The sequence below is a fragment of the Ornithorhynchus anatinus genome, chromosome 5 (assembly GCF_004115215.2).
Source record: "Ornithorhynchus anatinus isolate Pmale09 chromosome 5, mOrnAna1.pri.v4, whole genome shotgun sequence".
NCBI classification, from domain to species: domain Eukaryota; kingdom Metazoa; phylum Chordata; class Mammalia; order Monotremata; family Ornithorhynchidae; genus Ornithorhynchus; species Ornithorhynchus anatinus.
Genome location: NC_041732.1, coordinates 58,660,151 through 58,679,289, shown reverse-complemented (window position 1 = coordinate 58,679,289; position 19,139 = coordinate 58,660,151). Strand labels below are relative to the sequence as shown.

The window sequence follows — 19,139 nt, the reverse complement described above, 5'->3', positions numbered from 1 at the left end:
TTTATTGAGCGTTTACTATGTGCAGAGCACTGTACTAAGCGCTTGGGATGAACAAGTCGGCAACAGATAGAGACAGTCCCTGCCGTTTGACGGGCTTACAGTCTAATCGGGGGAGACGGACAGACAAGAGCAAGGCTTACTATGTGTTAGGCTGAGGTAGATACAAGCTAGTCAGATTGGACACAGACCATGTGCCATGTGGCACTCACAGTTTTAATCCCCAATTTACAGATGAGGTAACTGATACACAGAGGAAGTGAAATAACTTTCCCGAGGTCACCCAGCAGGCAGAGCTGCGATTAGAACCCAGGCCCTTTGACTCCCAGGCTTGTGCTCTTTCCAGTAGGCCACACTGCTTTGCTTGAGACCTATTTATCCAATACTCTGCCCCCCCAACTTCTCTGTGGGGGAATAAAGGTCAGCTTCTGCCACTTCTTTGGGCCAGATCAGTCAGTGGTTACTTATTGGGTACTTACTGTAAGCAGAGCACGGTACTAAGTGCTTGGGAGAATTCAGTAAAGTTGCTAGACACAGTCCCCGCCCTCAGAGGATGTACAATTGAGGAAGAAGCAGGGTTTCTGTCCTTGGCTGCCAAATCAACAATAAGTACTTTGAAACAGAGAAGCAGTGTGTGGCCTAATGGAAAGAGCACAGGCCCATGAATCTGAAGGATCTGGATCTGGATTCTAATGCTGGCTCTGCTGCTATGTGCTGTGTGCCCTTGGGCAGGTCACTTCATTTCTCTGTGCTTCAGTTACCTCATCTATAAAATGGGGATTAAGACTGTGAGCCCCATGTGGAACATGGTAATGTGGAACATTACCCTCTTTATTCATTACCCTATTTATTCATTACCCTATTTATTTTGTTAATGAGATGTACATCACCTCGATTCTATTTACTTGCTATTGTTTTAATGAGATGTTCTTCCCCTTGATTCTATTTATTGCCATTGTTCTTGTCTGCCTGTCTCCCCCGATTAGACTGTAAGCCCATCAGAGTGCAGGGACTGTATCTATCTGTTACCGATTTGTACATTCCAAGCGCTTAGTACAGTGCTCTGCACATAGTAAGTGCTCAATAAATACTACTGAATGAACATGGATCTGGCCAACCTGATTAGCTTGTATCTACCCTACCACTTAGAACTGTGCCTGGCACATAGTAAGCGCTTAACAAATACCATGCAATAAAACCCCATAAGTGTAATTCATGGCTTTAATGCAGCGCTAAATCACAACTCCTAATTTTATCTCTCAGTTTTGATGGGAGGGGGCTGGGAACTCCCTTGGAAAGCCTGTTTTGAGCCACTTTCCATCTGAATCCTTTTGCCCCAAAGCCCCTCCTCTTAAAGTAAGGTTATCTCAAGAGTCCTTCGCAGTGACTGTGTGAAATGAGGTCTTTCAGGAAAAGTTCCAAGGAATTAAATCCATTACTTCAAATTGAGGGGCTTGAGTTCTATAAACCATACCTGTACCATCCAGTTCCTTTGGGCAGTGAAGGGTTTTGGGGAAGGAAGGGAAGAGTGATGTGGTTCCCCCGCACCATTTCCCATCACCATCTTCGCTCACTGTTCTTCCTTGTCTAGCATGGTGGTTCCTTTTCCTACACGTTTATTTTTCTTCCCTCTCCAATGTTCTGTTTATGTCCCTCCAATCTTCCCGAGTTTGCCGACTGTGGGTTTCAGCCACGTGGCTCTTTGGATCCGGCCTCGGGGATATGACTGTCATTGTTTCATCCTTCATCGTGTGTCTGTCACATGTCCGTGCTGGATGGCCAGAGGCATCACCTAACTCTCACCCATATATCATTCATAGTTATTAAGTGCTTACTGTGTGCAGAGCACTGTACTAAATACTATGGGCATGGAATAAAAAGTGACATTCCCTGCCCATAATGAGCTCACAGTCTTTCCTTTCCCTGGGTGTAGGTAGTACCGAGCAGTGTGACCAGAAGCCACTTGATATGCCCTGTTGCTTCTTGGACTCTCTTATCTTCAGTCCCTCTCTGTGAATGTAGGGCACTCGCATCTCCGGAAACTGGAGATGCACCTGCCCAGCCTGTGGGTAGCAACACGGTGGGCAGAGGTGGTGCCCAGCGGGCAGGCTGTGCCTCAGGGAGCCATTTAAGCACTTAGTACTGTGCTCTGCACACAGCGCTCAGTAAATACGATTGAATGAATTTACACACATGCTCCTCAACCCTCAGTCCCAGATACAGCCAAGGTGATGAGGAGAGCCTGATGTCTGGTACTGTGTTTGATCCTCATTCACAAAAATGCAGAATCCTAGCAAAGCATCAGTCGGGGGCAAGACAGTTGATTTCACAGCTCTTTCAGGGTGGCCTTAACCAATTTCACAGACTGTCATATGTGTAATCGATAACCGTATTGGAAATGGCAGGGGACTCTTGGGGGCTCGATGACCAATTCTCAAAGATTAGACACACCTTACAGAGAGCAAAGGGAGCTGATTAAGACAACTGATCTGTGAAAAGTGTCTCGACTTTGGCCGCAAATGTGCCCACGTTTTAATGCAAACCTTTGCAGCGATTGGCAGTACTGCCCGCCCCGCCGCCTCCCTCGTGCTTGCCGTGCTCTGGGAGGAATAGGCCTCGCGGAGGCGAGAGCTTGGGAATGACGCCACGCAAACCACCAGCAGTGTCATCAATTCCTCCTCCCGGGGTCCCGGACCCGAAGTCTTGATCCCCTGAGTTATTTACCACGGGCCATTCCATCCGTCGTCCGTGGAATTCAGTCCCGGCCGTTGGTCCGACTTGACAAAGGTGTCTGGGTACCGTTCTAACAAAACCTTCTCATAAACTAACCCAGAAATTCTCAGGAAGGTCAAGTGCACCAGCTGGGATTTTCTAACCTAAAGCCATCCGGCTGGTTGCTTCTAAAAGTGGACTGATGGGCTGTCAAAGAAGTGCAACCGAATAAATCGAAGCCCAAACAGAAAATTGGTCTTGCCTAAATTTGCACACCTGTTTCTTGGGGCTGGCTTGGGGAGGAAGGCTCCAGCAAAGGTCTGTAATGAAAGTAGAAAAATAGAGCTGTGAAGTCATTCTCTTTACCTTGGAAATGGAACTTTTGAACTCCTTGCCGAGTAGACTTCTGAACAGGTGTGGTTGAAACCGTCCTCTGTGGCTGTTCCCAAGTGTCACTCTACCAGGATCCTTGATGAGCCTCTTCCTTGACGTGACAAATGCCAGGAACCTGTAGAGTGACCTAGAGGATAGAGGGCAATCTTGGGAGTCAAAAGGATCTGGATTCTAATCCCGGCTTTGCCACTTGTCTGCCTTGTGACCTTAGGTACGTCACTTCACTTTTCTGGGCCTCAGCTACCTCATTGTAAAATGAGGATTAAGACTGTGAGCCCCATGTGGGACAGGGAACGGGTCCAATCTGATTTGCTTGTATCCACCTCAGCGCTGAATACAGTGCCTAGCACGTAGTAAGTGCTTAACAAATGCCACATTTATTATTGTTATCGTCACTATGCTTGCCATTTGACAGGGCAGAGCTGCAAATCGTTTCTTTATCATCCTGTTTCCTCTTTACCTTATGGGCTTGCATTGCAATCACTGAGCCAAAGCAGCGTTTGCTACTCTAGGCACCCCAGCCCTAGTAAGAGATGCGGTGGGATTTGCCAAAATTCACCCCTTGGCTGGCACAAAGACCTTCAGTTTCCCCTCAGTCATCACCTGGTAGGCTGAGAAGGTTGCCAGCTGGGCAGCCTGCAGCCATACCTGTCCCAGAGCTTTCGGTCAGAGCCGGGACAGTCAAGGACTAACTGGTGGCCGTCAAGCTGATTAATGCGTGCATCTTTGCAGCCGGCTTGGGTCCGACCATCCTTCCCTGCTCCCTGAAAACAAAGCCCAAACCAGCGTAGCTAAGCAGCGGAACTTTTTTAATAGTATTAAGGGCTTGCTGTTGGTCAACACTGTGCTAAGGGCTGTGGTAAATCCCTAGATAATCAGATCAGTCACAGGCCATGTTTTGTCTGCCCTGGACCACCCAAATCAGGGTTCTCAGTCTAAGGGGTGATGATAATAATTGTGATATTTGTTAAGCGCTTCCTATGTGCCGGGGTGGATACAGACAGATCGGGTTGCTGTGCCTCTTGGAGCTCTCAGTCTTTATCTCCACTTTACAGGTGAAGTATACCAATAATAATAATAATATAATTATGATATCTGTTAAGCACATATTATGTGCCAAGCCCTGTACTAAGCTCTGGAGTGGTTACAAGCAAATCAGGTTGGACAAAGTCCCTTTCCCATGTGGGTGCTCAAACAGTCTCGATCCCCATTTTACAGATGAGGCTACTGAGGCACAGAGAAGTAAAGTGTCTTGCCCATGGTCATCCGGCAGACAAGCGGCAGCGTCGGGATTAGAACCGATGACCCTCTGACTCCCAGGGCCGGATGCTATCCACTAAGCCTCGCTGTTGCGCTGCAGCCAATTCTAGGCCCCAAGGGGAAAGTGCTCATTGTAAAAGTTGGACAGATGTTATGGGGCTCTTGTGAACCCACCTGTGATGGCGGTGTACCCTCTCCCCTCTGCTCTCCCTCCCCAACAGTTCGATATGCTGGAGATGGACCGTTTGGAGCGGCCTCTGGTCAACTTACCCTTGCTCCTGGACCCAACGGCCTACACCCCCGACACCGTCGACCTCACCGATGACGCCATGGCCCGGAAGTATTGGCTCAGTTGTTTCGAGGAGGCCCTCGACGGGGTAAGGGTTGGGGCAGGAGGGAGAGGAAAGCCTTGGGAAGATATTTAAGCTGGTGCTTTAAGGGTAGAGGAGGAGTGCTGAAACCCGGGAGGCTCCATTAACTGTCATCCGCTCTCCACTCCGGATTTGAGGGGGGGGGTGTCTCTGTGCCCTGGTAATAGTAAGTGCTTAACTCGTATGACTGTTATGTGTCAAGCACTGTTCTAAGTGCTGGGGAAGACACAGGATGATCAGATCAGACACAGTCCCTTTCGCATAGAGGGCTCCCAATCTAAGTAGGAGGGGAACAGGTATTGAATCCCCATTTTACAACAGAAGTTACAGAGGCCCAGAGAAGTGAAGTGACTTGCTCAAGGTCACACAGCCAGCATGTGGTGGAGCCCGGATTAGAACCCAGGTCATCTGACTCCCAGCCTTGTGCTCTTTCCACTAAGCCATGTGACCCGTCTTCTAGACTATGAGCCCGTTGTTGAGTAGGGATTGTCTCTATCTGTTGCCAAATTGTACTTCCCAAGCACTTAATACAGTGCTCTGCACACAGTAAACGCTCAATAAATACGACTGAATGAATGAATGAAGCCATGCTGCTCCTCTGTACTAGTGAGAAGGAAAGAGAGCTGACTTAAATAATTTCTTCATTTCTCTTCCATGCTAGAAGGCAGGATGTTTAAGGAAAAAAGAAAAAAAAGCAAAATCAAACTTCCAGCCTGATAAACTTTTGTCATAATGCAGGCTTCATTCCCCTGGAAAAAACACTGGAAAAACTATATAGCTTCGAGAAAATGCGGTCATGTCAAAGGCTGATTGGTGTTAGCTTACCTTATTTTGGGGGCATATTGTTGAAAAGACATGTCCTCCTGCCACTCAGTGTAAATTTTATTTCAAATTATAGTTAATTCCCCAAAAGTTTGGAGAAACGTAGGCAGATTCCAGCTCTATTCTTGTTCTGCCACTCTGGCTTAAGTGGGTGTAGCCATTTGCATTGGCATACAGAATCACCCCGTCATCCAGAGCGGGACCCTCGGAAGGTCCGAACATCATAACATCGTTAGAGAAGCAGCGTGGCTCTGTGGAAAGAGCCCGGGCTTGGGAGTCAGAGGTCATGGGTTCGAATCCCTGGCTCTGCCACTTGGCAGCTGTGTGACTGTGGGCAAGTCACTTAACTTCTCTGTGCCTCAGTTACCTCATCTATAAAATGGGGATTAAGACTGTGAGCCTCATATGGGACAACCTGATTACCCTGTATACCCCAGCGCTTAGAGAACAGTGCTCTACACATAGTAAGTGCTTAACAGATACCAACATTATTATCATAAGATGCCTCCCAAATATGTCTGGTATCTTGGGGGGTTTCCCCTCTCCCCACTCTGAGTAAAGAAGCAGCGTGGCCTAGTGGATAGAGCACGGGCCTGGGGGTCAGGAGGATCTGGGTTCTGATCACGGCTCTAGCACGTGTCTGCTCTATGACCTTGGGCAAGTCACTTCACTTCTCTGGGCCTCGATTAATTTCACCTGTAAAACAGGGATTAAGATTGTGGGCCCTATGTGGGGCAGAGACTGTGTCCAACCCAGTTGTCTTGTATCCACCCCAGTGCATACAACAGTGCCTGGCACATAGTAAGTGCTTAACAAATACCACAGTTGTTATAATTATTATTATAATATGGTATAATATATCATAATATATAATCATGATATATTATGATTAGAGTCAGGCATCTCCTTGGGAAGGCATAGACCCCTGTGGTCAGGGTCTCAGTCCTGTCTTAGAGGAGCAGTATTTTTCCCCCTTTCCCAAACCTCAGTAAAGTCCTTGCCGTCAATCGAAGAGGCGGGTGATCTCTAGAGGCTACCGGTCTGACGCTGGGGGCCCGATCCCCTCCGTCCAGTGAGGTGACCAGAACCCCAGAAGCCGGAGCCCTTCCTTGTGCCATTTGGGCCACTGACAGACCCTGGAATGGACTATGCTGGGAGCAAACATTTGCCCTGCAGATATCCTTGTGGGAGAAACTTGTAGGCAAAAGCCAAAAGGAAGGCAGATGCTTTTGAAACTACAAGGTGATAATTACCCATCTGAATTACTCTCATCTCTCTGGCTGAACGTTCTCAGTCTTCTTCATGGGATCCTCCACTGCCTCCCACCCCCTAAGGGCGTCCCTCTAGGTTCAGTTCTGGGGCCTCTTCTATCCTCCATCTATACCCGCTCCCTTGGAGAACTCATTTGCTTCCATGGCTTCAACTGCCACCTCTATGCAGGTGATACCCAAATCTACATCTCCAGCCCCGATCTCTCCCCCTCTCTGCAGCCTCGCATTTATTCTTGCCTTCACGACATCTCTGGTTGTCCTCCCGTCACCCCAAGCTTAACATGTCCAAAACAGAGTCCCTTATTTTCCCACCCAAACCCTATCCTCTCCCCGACTTTCCCATCACTGTAGATGGCACCACTGTCCTTCCTGACTCACAAGCCCATAACCTTGGTATTATCCTGGACTCCTCTCATTCAACCGTCATATTCAATCCATCACTAAGTCCTGTTGGTCCCACCTTCACAATATCACTAAAATCCGTCCTTTCCTCTCCATCCATTCTGCCACCACGTTAATACAGTTACTCATCTTGTCCTGCCTGGATGACTGCATCAGCCTCCTTGCTGACCTCCCAGCCTCCTGTCTCTCCCCACTCCAGTCTCTACTTCACTCTGCTGTCCAGATCATTTTTCTACAAAAATGTTCAGGACAAGTCACCCCATTCCACAAAAAACTCCAGTGGTTGCCCATCTACCCACACATCAAACAAAAACTCCTCACCATTAGTTTTAAAGCACTCAAGTCACCTTGGCCCCTCCTGTCTTACCTCGCTATTCTCCTACTACAACCCAGTCCACGCACTTGGCTCCTCTGTTGCTTACCTTCTCACTGTGCCTCGATCTTGCCTGTTTTACCACTCACCCCTTGCCAATGTCCTGCCTCTGACCTGGAACGCCTTCCCTCCTCAAATGCGACATTTACTCTCCCCCAATTCAAAGCCTTATTGAAGACACATCTCTTCAAGGAGGCTTTCCCTGATTAAGCACCTCTTTCCTGTTTTCTCACTCCCTTCTGTGTAGCCATGCCTTGCCTTTCTTCTTTCCCCCTCCCAGTCCCATAGCATGTATGTACATATCTGTAAGCTTATTTATGTTGATACCTGTCTCCCTCTTTAGACTATAAGCTTGTTGTGGACAGGGAATGTCTGTTTATTAATAATGATAATGATAATAATGTTGGTATTTGTTAAGCGCTATGTGCCAAGTACTGTTTTAAGGGCTGGGGGTGTTACAAGGTATTGTTGTACTCTCCCCAAGCGCTTAATACAGTGCTCTGCATACAGTAGGCGCTCAATAAATATGATTGAATGAATGAATGAATTTAAAGTCTCCAAAATCCATGCCCTGCTTACATGTGTGTGGGGGGGGGAGGGCAGGCGTGGGTGTCTTTATGATTTGCAGTAAACGTTTTAGGGGGGCGTCCCTTTTTTATTGAGTGGCGTCAAGGTGCGGCACGCCATAATCAAGCCTCAGCAGCCCTTCAGCAGGAGAGCAACCTGGTTCTCCGTTAACCTACTTGTGCTTCTCTTAGGTAGTGAACCGTGCCGTGGCCAGCCAGCCAGACTCAGTCGATGCCCCCGAGAGGGCGGAGAAATTCCGGGAGAAGTACAGGAATAAGCTGCAGACCCTAAGGCATCAACCGTTGTAAGTTCCCGGTGCAGAATCTTATTTCCTCATGCCTGATCTCAGGACAGCAACAACCCTGACTCTTAGGCACCGTCCCTCTTGCAAGTGTCTGTCTCGTAGGCTGACCACATTAGTTTGGAAAAATGTCTGTTTTTAAGTCCTTATTTGGTATTAGACACTAAGGTAGAGACAGAATAATCAGATCTCCCTGGACCACTTGGGGCTCACAGCCCAAGAGGAGGGACAGCAGGTGTCTCATCCCCATTTTACAGATAAGAAAATTGAGGCCCAGAGAGGTTAAGTGACTGACCCACGGTCACACAACAAGCCACAGGCAAGATTTGGATTAGAACCCGGATCTCCCAATTCCGAGTCCATACTTTTTCCAGGGGGCCCCACCACCCCTCAATCCCAAAACGATCCTGATGTTTCCTACAGAGGTATTTGTTTATGAAAGGGGGGTTGGGTGGCTGAGGATGGAGTGATGCCGTGTGGAATAAGAGTTCTGGTTCCATGCACTAAGGTCACAGCGTGTTAGTTGGGGTTCAAACCCGGGGGAGCTGGTGGCCACCCAATACGCCTGCAGAGAAACACCCTGAAACGAGTTCTCTCCGGGAAGCCCCAACCTGCCACCCAAGACCACGCTCCTACCCAGTGAGAGGAGAGGGTGGGGATGGAGGGGGCAGCGCCAGCTCGTTCAGCGAAGGTAGCCGGCAGCCCAGCGGGATACCAGTTATCAGAGGGCACAGCATTGTCCCCTCTAGACTGCAAGCTCCTCCCGGGCAGGGCACATGACTGCTAATTCCATTGCATAGTACTCTCCCAAGTGCTTAGTAAAGTGCTCTGCACATAGTAAGCACTCGATGAATACGACTGATGATGTCCGAGCCCAAGCGGTCCCCAAATTGTTCCTAAAATGCAGAGCCCCCTGCTGCAGGGGCTGGAGAGGCAGAGGGGTCGTCGGGAGAGGATGGTGACAAAAACACATTGGCTGCACCTGGCACCCGGCAGCATCCAGATTCTTAGGGTGCAGCCCAAGGGGGCTGGGGTTGGAGTTGAGAAGCAGCGTGGCTCAGTGGAAAAAGCCCGGGCTTGGGAGTCAGAGGTCATGGGTTCTAATCCTGGCTCCGCCACTTGTCAGCTCTGTGACTGGGCCAGTCACTTAACTTCCCTGGGTTTCAGTTCCCTCATCTGTAAAGTGGGGATTGAGACTGTGAGCCGCACGTGGGACAGGGACTGTGTCCAACCCAATCTGCTTGTATCCACCCCAGCGCTTAGTACAGTGCCTGGCACATAGTTAAACGCTTAACAAATACCATAATTATTATTATTATTAGTTTGAACCCTCAGGAAGCTCCCTCTTAAGGCTCAAACCCAAGGGACAAGGGCCCGCTCCCCAGCAGCATAGCGTAGTAGATAGAGCACAGGCCTGGGAGTCGGAAGGTCAAGAGTTCTTATTCCGGCTCCACCTCTTGTCTGCTGTGTGACCTTGGGCAAGTCGCTTCACTTTTCTGGGCCTCAGTTACCTCATCTAAAATAATAATTATTGTATTTGTTAAGAATTTACTATGTGCCAGGTCCTGTACTAATCGCTGGGGTAGTTACAAACAAATCAGGTGGGACACAGTCCATGTCCCATGTGGGGCTCCCAGTCTCAATCCCCATTTTACAGAAGAGGTAACTGAGGAACAGAGAAGTGAAGTGACTTGCCAGGATCACAAAGCAGACAAGTGGCGGAGTTGGGATTAGAATCCATGACCTGCTGACTCCCAAGCCCTTGCTTTATCCACTACGCCATGCTGCTTCTCTAATGGGGATTGAAACCGTGAGCCCCACGTGGGACCGGGACTGTGTCCAACCCGATTTGTTTGTATCCACTTCAGTACTTAGAACAGTGCCCGGGACATAGTAAGCGCATAAGAAATGCCACAAAAAAAGTTGGTATTTGTTAAGCGCTTACTATGTGCAGAGCACTGTTCTAAGCGCTGGGGTAGATACAGGGTAGTCGGGTTGTCCCACGTGAGGCTCACGGTTAATCCCCATTTTACAGATGAGGTAAATGAGGCACAGAGAAGTGAAGTGACTTGCCCACAGTCACCCAGTTGCCAAGTGGCAGAGCCGGGATTTGAACCCATGACCTCTGACTCCGAAGCCCAGGCTCTTTCCACTGAGCCACGCTGCTTATCCCTCATCCCTTTCCTTTGGTGCTGGAAAGGGGCAGGCAGCCTAGCAGGAGAGCCCAAGTGACTTGGTGCCCGTGTGGTAGAGGAATTTCCAGGTCTTGAACGAGAAAATTCAGATCTTGTCCTATTTAGTGCCTACCTGGTGATTGTATGAACACAACCCCACACAAAGGGGCCAGGCTGAGTGACGCCCCCGCCACCCCCAACTTTCTGTCGTAGTCTAAAGGGAGGGGGTTGGGGGTTCCAATTTTGATTGGGACAACCTTAAGGTTTTGCATCTGCAGGTGCCCCATCTCTGTGAGATCCTAACCGGCCTCTCGGTTGGGTATTTATTCCTCCAGTGCCTATGGAACGCTAACAGTAAGGAGCCTCTTGGATACCAGAGAGCATTGCTTAAATGAATTCAACTTCCCGGATCCCTATTCCAAAGTAAGTCCCGCTTGCTCTGCAGGGTGGACAGAAATGTAAGTCCGAAGACTTTCGCTTGTTTTCTCAAACCTGCCGGCTTGAATGGTGACGGGCAGATGGATGGCGGAGTGGGTTAGCAGAGGCAGAACTGGGTCGAGTAACGCATGCCAGCCTTGCTGGGTATTGGCTAGTGGGGCTCAGAGCCTAGCTGACTTGCCCGAGATCGTGGGACCCAGTGAGTGAGTCCAAATCCTCCTTTGGCCAGGCGGCAAAAGGCAGAGTAACGGAATGGAGTAATTGGAAAGGTTCAATGAAACTTACTGAGCGCTTACTGTGTGCGGAGCACTGTACTAAACTTAGAAACCCGGGTAAGACAGGTGGAACAAGGTCTCGGGGTAAGCTCGTTGTGAATGGGCAATGTGGGTACCAATTCCATTTGTATTGAATTCTCCCAAACGCTTAGTACAGTTGTCTGCACACAGCAGGCACTCAGTCGTATTTATTGAGCGCTTACTATATGCAGAACACCGTTCGAAGAACTTGGGATAGTACGACGTAACAATAAACACGCATATTCCCCACCCACAATGAGCTTACAGTCCACTGAGCTTGCACTCGATAAATTCCACTGATGATGGGGGAGTTTCGGGGCCAGGAGGAGGAATGTAAGTATAGTCTGCAACTCCTCATTCTCTCCTTCCTCGTGCCCCCTTGGTGACTGTGACCCTGACCCTCCAAAGCTACGATGTGAAGAGAGGGACAGCTGAAAGAAGCATACACCTCTCGAGCGTGTGATCGCCAAGCGGCTAAGGAAGATAAGGCCGTTTGGCGATCACCGCTGATGGGAGATGGATTTAACGGGCCTGTCTTACCTAAAAGCCAGAGGAAAATCTGGCTCTAATCATCCCCGGGCGGCCCCGAAATTTGGTCCTGGGGTGGGGACCAGGGAGAATTCAGAACTGTCAGACTGGAGATGGGCCGGCACTAAGAAAGGGGATCTGGCCTAGAATCTCCAATTTAACGTTTCGGGAGCTTCCCTTTATTTCCAAGAAAGCTTTTTTTCCCCCTAGTCCCACGGCTGAATTTTCTGCTTTCAGGCTGGGTGGATGGTCTTGAGTGACTGAAAGTTTTGGCTTTTTCTCTCTTAGAATTGGAGCGGTTTTATTTATCCTTTTAGTAGCATCCTGGGAGAGAGGGGTTTTTTTGCCCATTGTTCTAAGCATGTCAATAACAGTAACTTGTTGGCTCATTAGAGGCCATGAACCTAAGGAGAATGCTTGAGTGCTTGGAGGTGGTCTTGGGGACTGAATCAACCATGACTGGGTAAGGAGAACTTTTTCATTTGTAAATCCAGTGTCTCATGTCTTTTTACAGGTAAAGCAGAAAGAAAATGGCATAGCGTTAAAATGTTTTCAAAGAGTAATCAGCTCTTTGGATTCGTTAGGCTGGGAGGAGAGGCAGTTTGCTCTGGTGAAAGGACTTCTTGCTGGGAATGTCTTTGACTGGGGAGCAAAAGCAGTCTCAGAGTAGGTGTTAAATGTTTTAAAAGCACACAATTTTTAAGAATTTCCCCTTTCCCCCCCTCATTTATTTTTCTCACGACACAAGTCTGAAGTGACCCCGTCGAACTGATTTAGTCCAGTGACCCATTGCCAGTTTTTGTTTTTGTTTTTTGTTTTTAATCCTCTTCCTCTCCCCTTCCTCCTTCTCCCCCGCCCCACAACTCCACACTGGTCGCTTTGGGTTTCCAGAACTTGTGGTCCCAGCCTAGGCCTTATCGACACAAACCTGACTCCCCAGATAACTGTCAGGTGGCAACAGGTGCCCAGGCAGCTTGGCTTGTAGTGGACTAAGTCCCACTGCTTTGGCGTCTTGCCTGAGTCTGTAGGCATTCCCGTGGCATGGGTTTGATCCAAGCCGAGCCCCGTCGAGGCAGCCCTGGACCTCGGCTTCCATCTTCCCTGGGATTTGGTGGCCGGAAGGTGGGAGAACTGAGTTTCTGGCCGGGCAGGTGTTCCGCCTTGCTCTAAGGACCCGAGGCGGCGTAATCAAAATGCCCCGAGCCAGCCCCGTGTAGGCCTGTTCACTTGCTTAGGATTCCCCCCAACATCCCGAGTTACTTTCCTATGCCCCTCCAGCAAAAAGGGGTTTGGGGAAGTTTGTGCCACTGCCAACTCTGTGTGTTTGCTCCCAAGAATGGGTGCAGCTGGGGCTGTGGGGTTTTGGTGTCCCTGGGGAAGTCTAGGAGCTTGGTACCGCCCACTGCCACTCCTCCTCACTGAGCTGCCAGCTCCAATCTCGGGATGGCCTTGAGTCTTCGCCTGCCCGCTCAAATCCCCTCCTCCCTTTCCCGTGGGGTGATTCTGGAAGGGAAGAGGGGGTAGGAAGGGCTGGGAGCACCCTAAAATGTTTCTGTCCAGCTGACGGGGCCAAGGACCAGGGTGCCCCAGTGATGCCAAGTGGGGCCTTGCAAAGGTTGGATTGCCAACGGAGGTGCGACCGCCCCACAGAGATAAGAGCACTGTCGTGGGTGCAGGACAGTCATAGTGGACACAGTCTATCCCCGACCCCTCCAGGCCAATAACAGGGCCCAAAGGGACCTTTCTGACAGAAAAATCTGCTCGTCCGTGCAGCCCCAGCCCTTCCGTTCAGGGATTCTTCCCCTGGTTTAACATGGCTTCGGAAGACGTCTACCGACCACGACGAAGACCCTGATCCTTGTGGAGCCCCCAAAGATCCTGCTGGCCCCTGGTGGGCTGTCTGCCCGTCCCTTCTCAGGAGATTTTTCCCAGTCTGAGCTCCTTTGGCCCAGTTCTTCATCCTGCCCCTCCGCCCCATGGAGCCGGCCGGCAAGTAGACGGTCAATGGAGCTCATGAAATCAACTTCTCCTCTGGCATGGGAAAGATCATGGTCACGCTCCCCCGAACGACCACGGCGGAGCCATCACATCTCTGTGACAGTCGGTGCCGGACTCTCCTGGTTGAAGCGGGCCGTCGGCCCCTTTTCCCAAATGCTGCCCCCTGGGCTTCAGGAGGGATTCGTGTCCATCCGTCTTCCCTCTCCCCCTCCCCATCCCCGTGTCCATCGCCGTGGTGGTCTTGACTGATGGCTGTCAAAAGAACGGGCCCCCTTGGTGTAGAAAGAGCAATTCCAACGTCCTACATTCCCTCGCTAAAACCGCCGAACATCCCAACTCATTTTACTGAGGTCCTCGTTCCCGCTACCACGGGACCATGCTCATGTTGGCCCCACATTCTGGAAAGACTCTGCCTTTCCTCACCTCCCCCAAGGCTTTTTGGAATGACTTCTGGAAAGGCACCCATAGCTCTGGCCTCCAGTCCCCTGAGGGTGGTACCCCCAAGCCCCCTCCTCATCTAAATCCCCTGGGCCCAAGACCTAGAGCAGCGCAATGACTGTCTGCTGCTCGCCTATCCTGTATCGTTCAAACTGCGTGCGTCAAGAGACCCGACCTTGAAGCATTCATGTAGGCCTTTTTCTTCTCTCTTCCATATAGCGTTCTGGAATCTGAGCCCCATTTTGGATTTGAAGAAGCAAAGAGGAAATTGCAAGGTATGGATGTCTTGGTCTAGAGTCCATGGGTCCCAGTCTGCCCGGCTGGCGGGCCGCCACGGGGAGGGTCTGTGGGGGAACGGTTTCTTACGCGATGAACGTTCTGTTGACGGGAAGCATTATCACCAAAGACCCTCACGGGTGGGTGCCGAGACCCGGTTCGAGGTGAGGTGCCGTCTCTCTGGGACTAGAGCCGGGTGTTAGGACGGGCGGTCGTGGCCGACATGCCGCAGTGGCGTAGGGGTCTGGAGTTCACCCACGCCTCTGTGACGCCCGATAGTCCCCCCCGACCATCGGGAAGTTGGAGAAGCAGAAAGGCGTAATGGATAGAACATGGACCTGGGAGTCATAAGGACACGAGTTCTAATCCCAGCTCCACCACATCTGTGTGACCTTGGGCAGGTCACTTCTCTGTGCCTCAGTTACCTCTTCTGTGAAAAATGGGGATTAAGATTGTGAGTCCAGTGTGGGACAGGGACTCTCTCCAACCTGATTAACCTACCCCAGCATTTAGAACAGTGCTTGCACATAGTGAGCCTTAACAAGTAGCCGGATTATTATTAACAGCATCCCCGGTTTTGCTTCTTTACAGAGCGACCCTGGCTGGTGGATTCGTACGACGTGTGGCTAGAGCGAATGAAGGTGGGTGAAGCCGAGGACATGGAGCGGGGGACTGGAGAAGCGACCTGCTCCTCTCCTCTCTGGGTGTCGGCGGGGCCGGGGGCGGGGGACACGTTTTTGTTCCATGGGGAATTGGATGGGGTCGCTTGCGTCTCGGCCCGTGAATGGAGAGCAGTAGAGGCTGGGGTGGCCTTGTGGGCTGGGCGGGAGAGGCCTGTTCTGAGGTTTATGGCCTGCACAGGATTCAGCCAAGTGATTTTTGGAAACTTTGCAAGAGCGAGGAATGACCAGCACTTCCTCTCTCTCCTCCCTGGCTATTAACTCCTAGACTCTTGTCGTGTGTGTGTGTGTGTGTGTGTGTGTATGTGGGCGTGCATTTCCCTGACCTGGTCAGTCTTGAAATCTTGAGGCAGTGAATTGCTTTGGACTCCACTTCTCCAGGGGGCAGGTGGTCTATGCTCACAACGGTGGCGACGGTGGTACTGAGGACTCTGTCTGAGTCCTTCACTCGTCCATTGTGTAGCCCCCACCTCTAGGTGTTCAGAACGTGAGTCTCCGAACGTCTGTTAGCGTGCCAGAGAACGATGTGTGGGCATTCCGGCTGCTGCTTTTTTCATTTTTTTTTTTCTTTTCTTCTCACCCGGAAAGCGACTCTCCGAACTGACCGCCCTGGTTTTGTCTTGCAGGGTCCCCCTCATAAATGTGCCTTAATTTTCGCAGATAACAGTGGAATAGACATCATTTTGGGAGTGTTCCCATTGGTCAGAGAGCTCCTCTTTCGAGGGACGGAGGTAAGCACATCCCTCTCCTGGGGGACCCATCTGGTCCCGGCCCGCTCCTGTTGCCATACAAGCGGCGCGCCGTCCCGCCTCCCCCTCCCCCCCAGCTTCTGCATGTCACAATCCAAGTGGGTCAACCCCATATGGGGTTGCCAGCGTCGGGGGTTGCCCACCGAGGCCAGGGGGCCCATCTGCCCAGTTGACCCGGACCTACGGCTGCAGGCTGAACTTCCCTTTTTCTGGAACCTAGGAAATTTGGCTTAAACTAGGTCTTCTGCCATCCCCTCCCCTTTTTAATAAAATAAAATAAACCTCCAAACCATGATGAAACAGACTTCTCTTCCAAATATATGTATTTGGACTGAAGGAATTTCAGGCGTAGTGCATAGTTGGTGAATGGGAGGATAAAGGTTTAAGGAAGGTGGTTCTTGCCCATCTGGGTTGAAAGCCCTCATTCTCCTTCGTCCTTATCGGATGACAGGTCCTTCTCTCCCTGAGAAGCCATATTCCTTTCCGACTGTAGATTTGCCCGAGCGGATGGACATCGGGACCCCTAGAATGGAAGTTCTCATGCACATAGACATCCCCCCCAACCCTTCCAGGCCAGAATTTCACCATCCTCCTCGCCTCTGTTGTGTCTGTGTTTGACTTAGTTCCCATCACGGCCTAGACCTTCCCTTCCCCGAGGGCTTTAGCTTCCAGCAGGGAGAATAAGGGTCCTGAGGCAATTATCCTTGCCTGGGAACAGGCTGTAATTACTCCATCTCTCACTCCCAAGTGCCTCACGGGTCGTAGTGCTGACAAGTCGCTCAGCTAGTAAAGTGGCACGTGTCTGCCTTGGCCGTAGGTCATACTAGCGTGTAACTCCGGACCCGCCCTAAACGACGTCACGTACAGCGAATCTCTGATCGTGGCCGAACGGATAGCCGCCATGGATCCGCTTATACAGTGAGTGTCTCCCCCTCTCCTCCCCAGACCTGTAGGGGAAAGGACTCTGAAAGAAGAGCAGGCTGGAGCTGGTCTGACCCTTAGGGAATCTACTTGGCCTAGTGGATAGAGCACGGGCCTGGGAGTCAGAGGGACCTGGGTTCTAATCCCAACTCTGCCACTTGTCTGCTGGGTGACCTCGGGCAAGTCACTTCTCTGTGTCTGTTATCTCTAAAATGGGGATTAAGACTGGGAGCCCCAGTGGGGACAGGGACTGTGTCCAACCTGATTACTTTGTATCTACCCCGGTGCTTAATAATTATGGAATTTGTTAAGCGCTTACTATGTGTCAGGCACTGTTCTAAGTGCTGGGGTAGATACAAGATAATTGGGTTGGACACAGTCCCTGTCCCATATGAACTCACAGTTTCTCTAGAACAGTGCCTGGAACGTAATAAGCACTTAACAAATACCATAAAAAAAAAAAAAGTTCCTTGAGGGTGGGGATCACATCTTTTAGGTGTATTGTACTCTCCCAAATGCTTAATACAGTGTCCTGCACATAGTAGGCACTCCATAAGTTTACTGATTGATAGGTGGGAGATTCACTCTCCAAACGTTTCTGTTTGGCCACTGTTTTGTTCACCCACCAAAATGCTGGAGCCAGTCGGGTTCCATGGAACTTTCCAGAGTCACTTTGCTAGATGATGATGATGAGGTCAAGCGCTTCGAAGGGTGTCGTGTTCTACTATTCACTTAGCACTCTTTCTTTCTCCCCACCCGCCGACCCCTCCCGCCCATGGCGCTACTTACAGGTTGGCCTTGAAAGAGGAGAAGCTGCTGTTGGTGCAGACGGGGTCGAGTTCTCCGTGCCTAGATCTGAGGTGAGTGCCGTGGAGTCGGGCTCCAGAAGCGAAAGACGGAATCCCTGATGGTGCGGGTCAGCTTCCCCCGAGCCCTCAACAGAGAAGTCCCACTGAGCTCAGACAACCCAGCCTGCCTAGACCAGTGCGGGCAGGTGGAACGAGGGGAGGACCCCCCCAAAATGTAAAGGAAGCCCGGTGCTCCCGTTCCTCCCCCTCCGAGGCGGCCACTTCCTCCGGCTGCAGCTACTAAGCCCCAAACCGGTCTCTGTCGTCGGAGGAAGGTTCCCCACCCGCATTGAGATGGGGTTAGAGAAGGAGCGTGGTCTAGTGGTTAGAGCACGAGCCTGGGAGTCAGAAGGACCTGGGTTCTGATCCCGGCTCTGCCACTCATCTGCTGTGTGACCTTGGGGAAGTCACTTCTCTGGGCCTCAGATTCCGTATCTGTAAAATGGGGATTAAGACTGCATGCCCTGTGTGGGACAGGGACTGTGTCCAACCAAATTATCTTGTATCTACCCCAGTGCTTAATAATAATAATAATAATAATAATGTTGGTATTTAAGCGCTTACTGTGTGCCAAGCACTATTCTAAGCACTGGGGTAAATACAGGGTAATCAGGTTGTCCCGCATGAGGCTCACAGTCTTAATCGCCATTTTACAGATGAGGTAACTGAGGCACAAAGAAGTCAAGTGACTTGCCCACAGTCACACAGCTGACAAGTGGCAGAGTCGGAATTCGATCCCATCATCTCCGACTCCCAAGCCTGTGCTCTGTCCACTGAGCCACACTGCTTAATACAGTGCCTGGCACATAGTGCTTAACAAATACTATTAAAAAAAAGAATAACTAGTTGATTAATGTACTCTCCCAAGCACATAATACAGTGCTCTGCACACAGTAAGTGCTCAATAAATACGGTTGATTGATAACAGGAAACTTCAGTCCACGTGTGTGCATTTCCGTTTATGTGTGCGTTCATAAACTGTAATTATAATGACGGTATCTGTTCGACGCTTACTGTGCGCCAAGCACTGTTCTAAGCTCTGGGTAATCAAGGTAATCAAGTTGCCCTACGTGGGTCTCAGTCTTAATCCCCATTTTCAGATGAGGTAACTGAAGCATAGAGAAGTGAAGTGACTTGCCCAAGGTCACACACCGCAGACAAGTAGCGGAGGTGGGATAGAGAAGCAGCTTGGGCTAGTGGAAAGAGCACGGGCCTGGGAATGAGAGGACATGGGTTCTAATCCCTGCTCGGCTCCGTGTCTGCTGTGTGACCTTGGGCAGGTCACATCACTTCACCTCATTTGTAAAAAGGGGGTTAAGACACT

At 50.5% G+C, this 19,139-nt stretch overlaps 1 protein-coding gene across 1 annotated transcript in view; it reads left to right on the top strand.

The window, feature by feature from the left end:
- Positions 1 to 19,139, top strand: part of PANK4 (pantothenate kinase 4 (inactive)) — a 44,797-nt gene that overhangs the window by 24,959 nt on the left and 699 nt on the right. Inside the window, exons 10-18 of the mRNA XM_029065160.2 lie at positions 4,584 to 4,739; positions 8,360 to 8,472; positions 10,979 to 11,066; positions 12,420 to 12,571; positions 14,561 to 14,616; positions 15,209 to 15,258; positions 15,924 to 16,028; positions 16,864 to 16,964; positions 17,759 to 17,827. Coding sequence (XP_028920993.1) covers positions 4,584 to 4,739; positions 8,360 to 8,472; positions 10,979 to 11,066; positions 12,420 to 12,571; positions 14,561 to 14,616; positions 15,209 to 15,258; positions 15,924 to 16,028; positions 16,864 to 16,964; positions 17,759 to 17,827 — 890 coding nt within the window. The remainder of the gene's footprint in view (positions 1 to 4,583; positions 4,740 to 8,359; positions 8,473 to 10,978; positions 11,067 to 12,419; positions 12,572 to 14,560; positions 14,617 to 15,208; positions 15,259 to 15,923; positions 16,029 to 16,863; positions 16,965 to 17,758; positions 17,828 to 19,139) is intronic.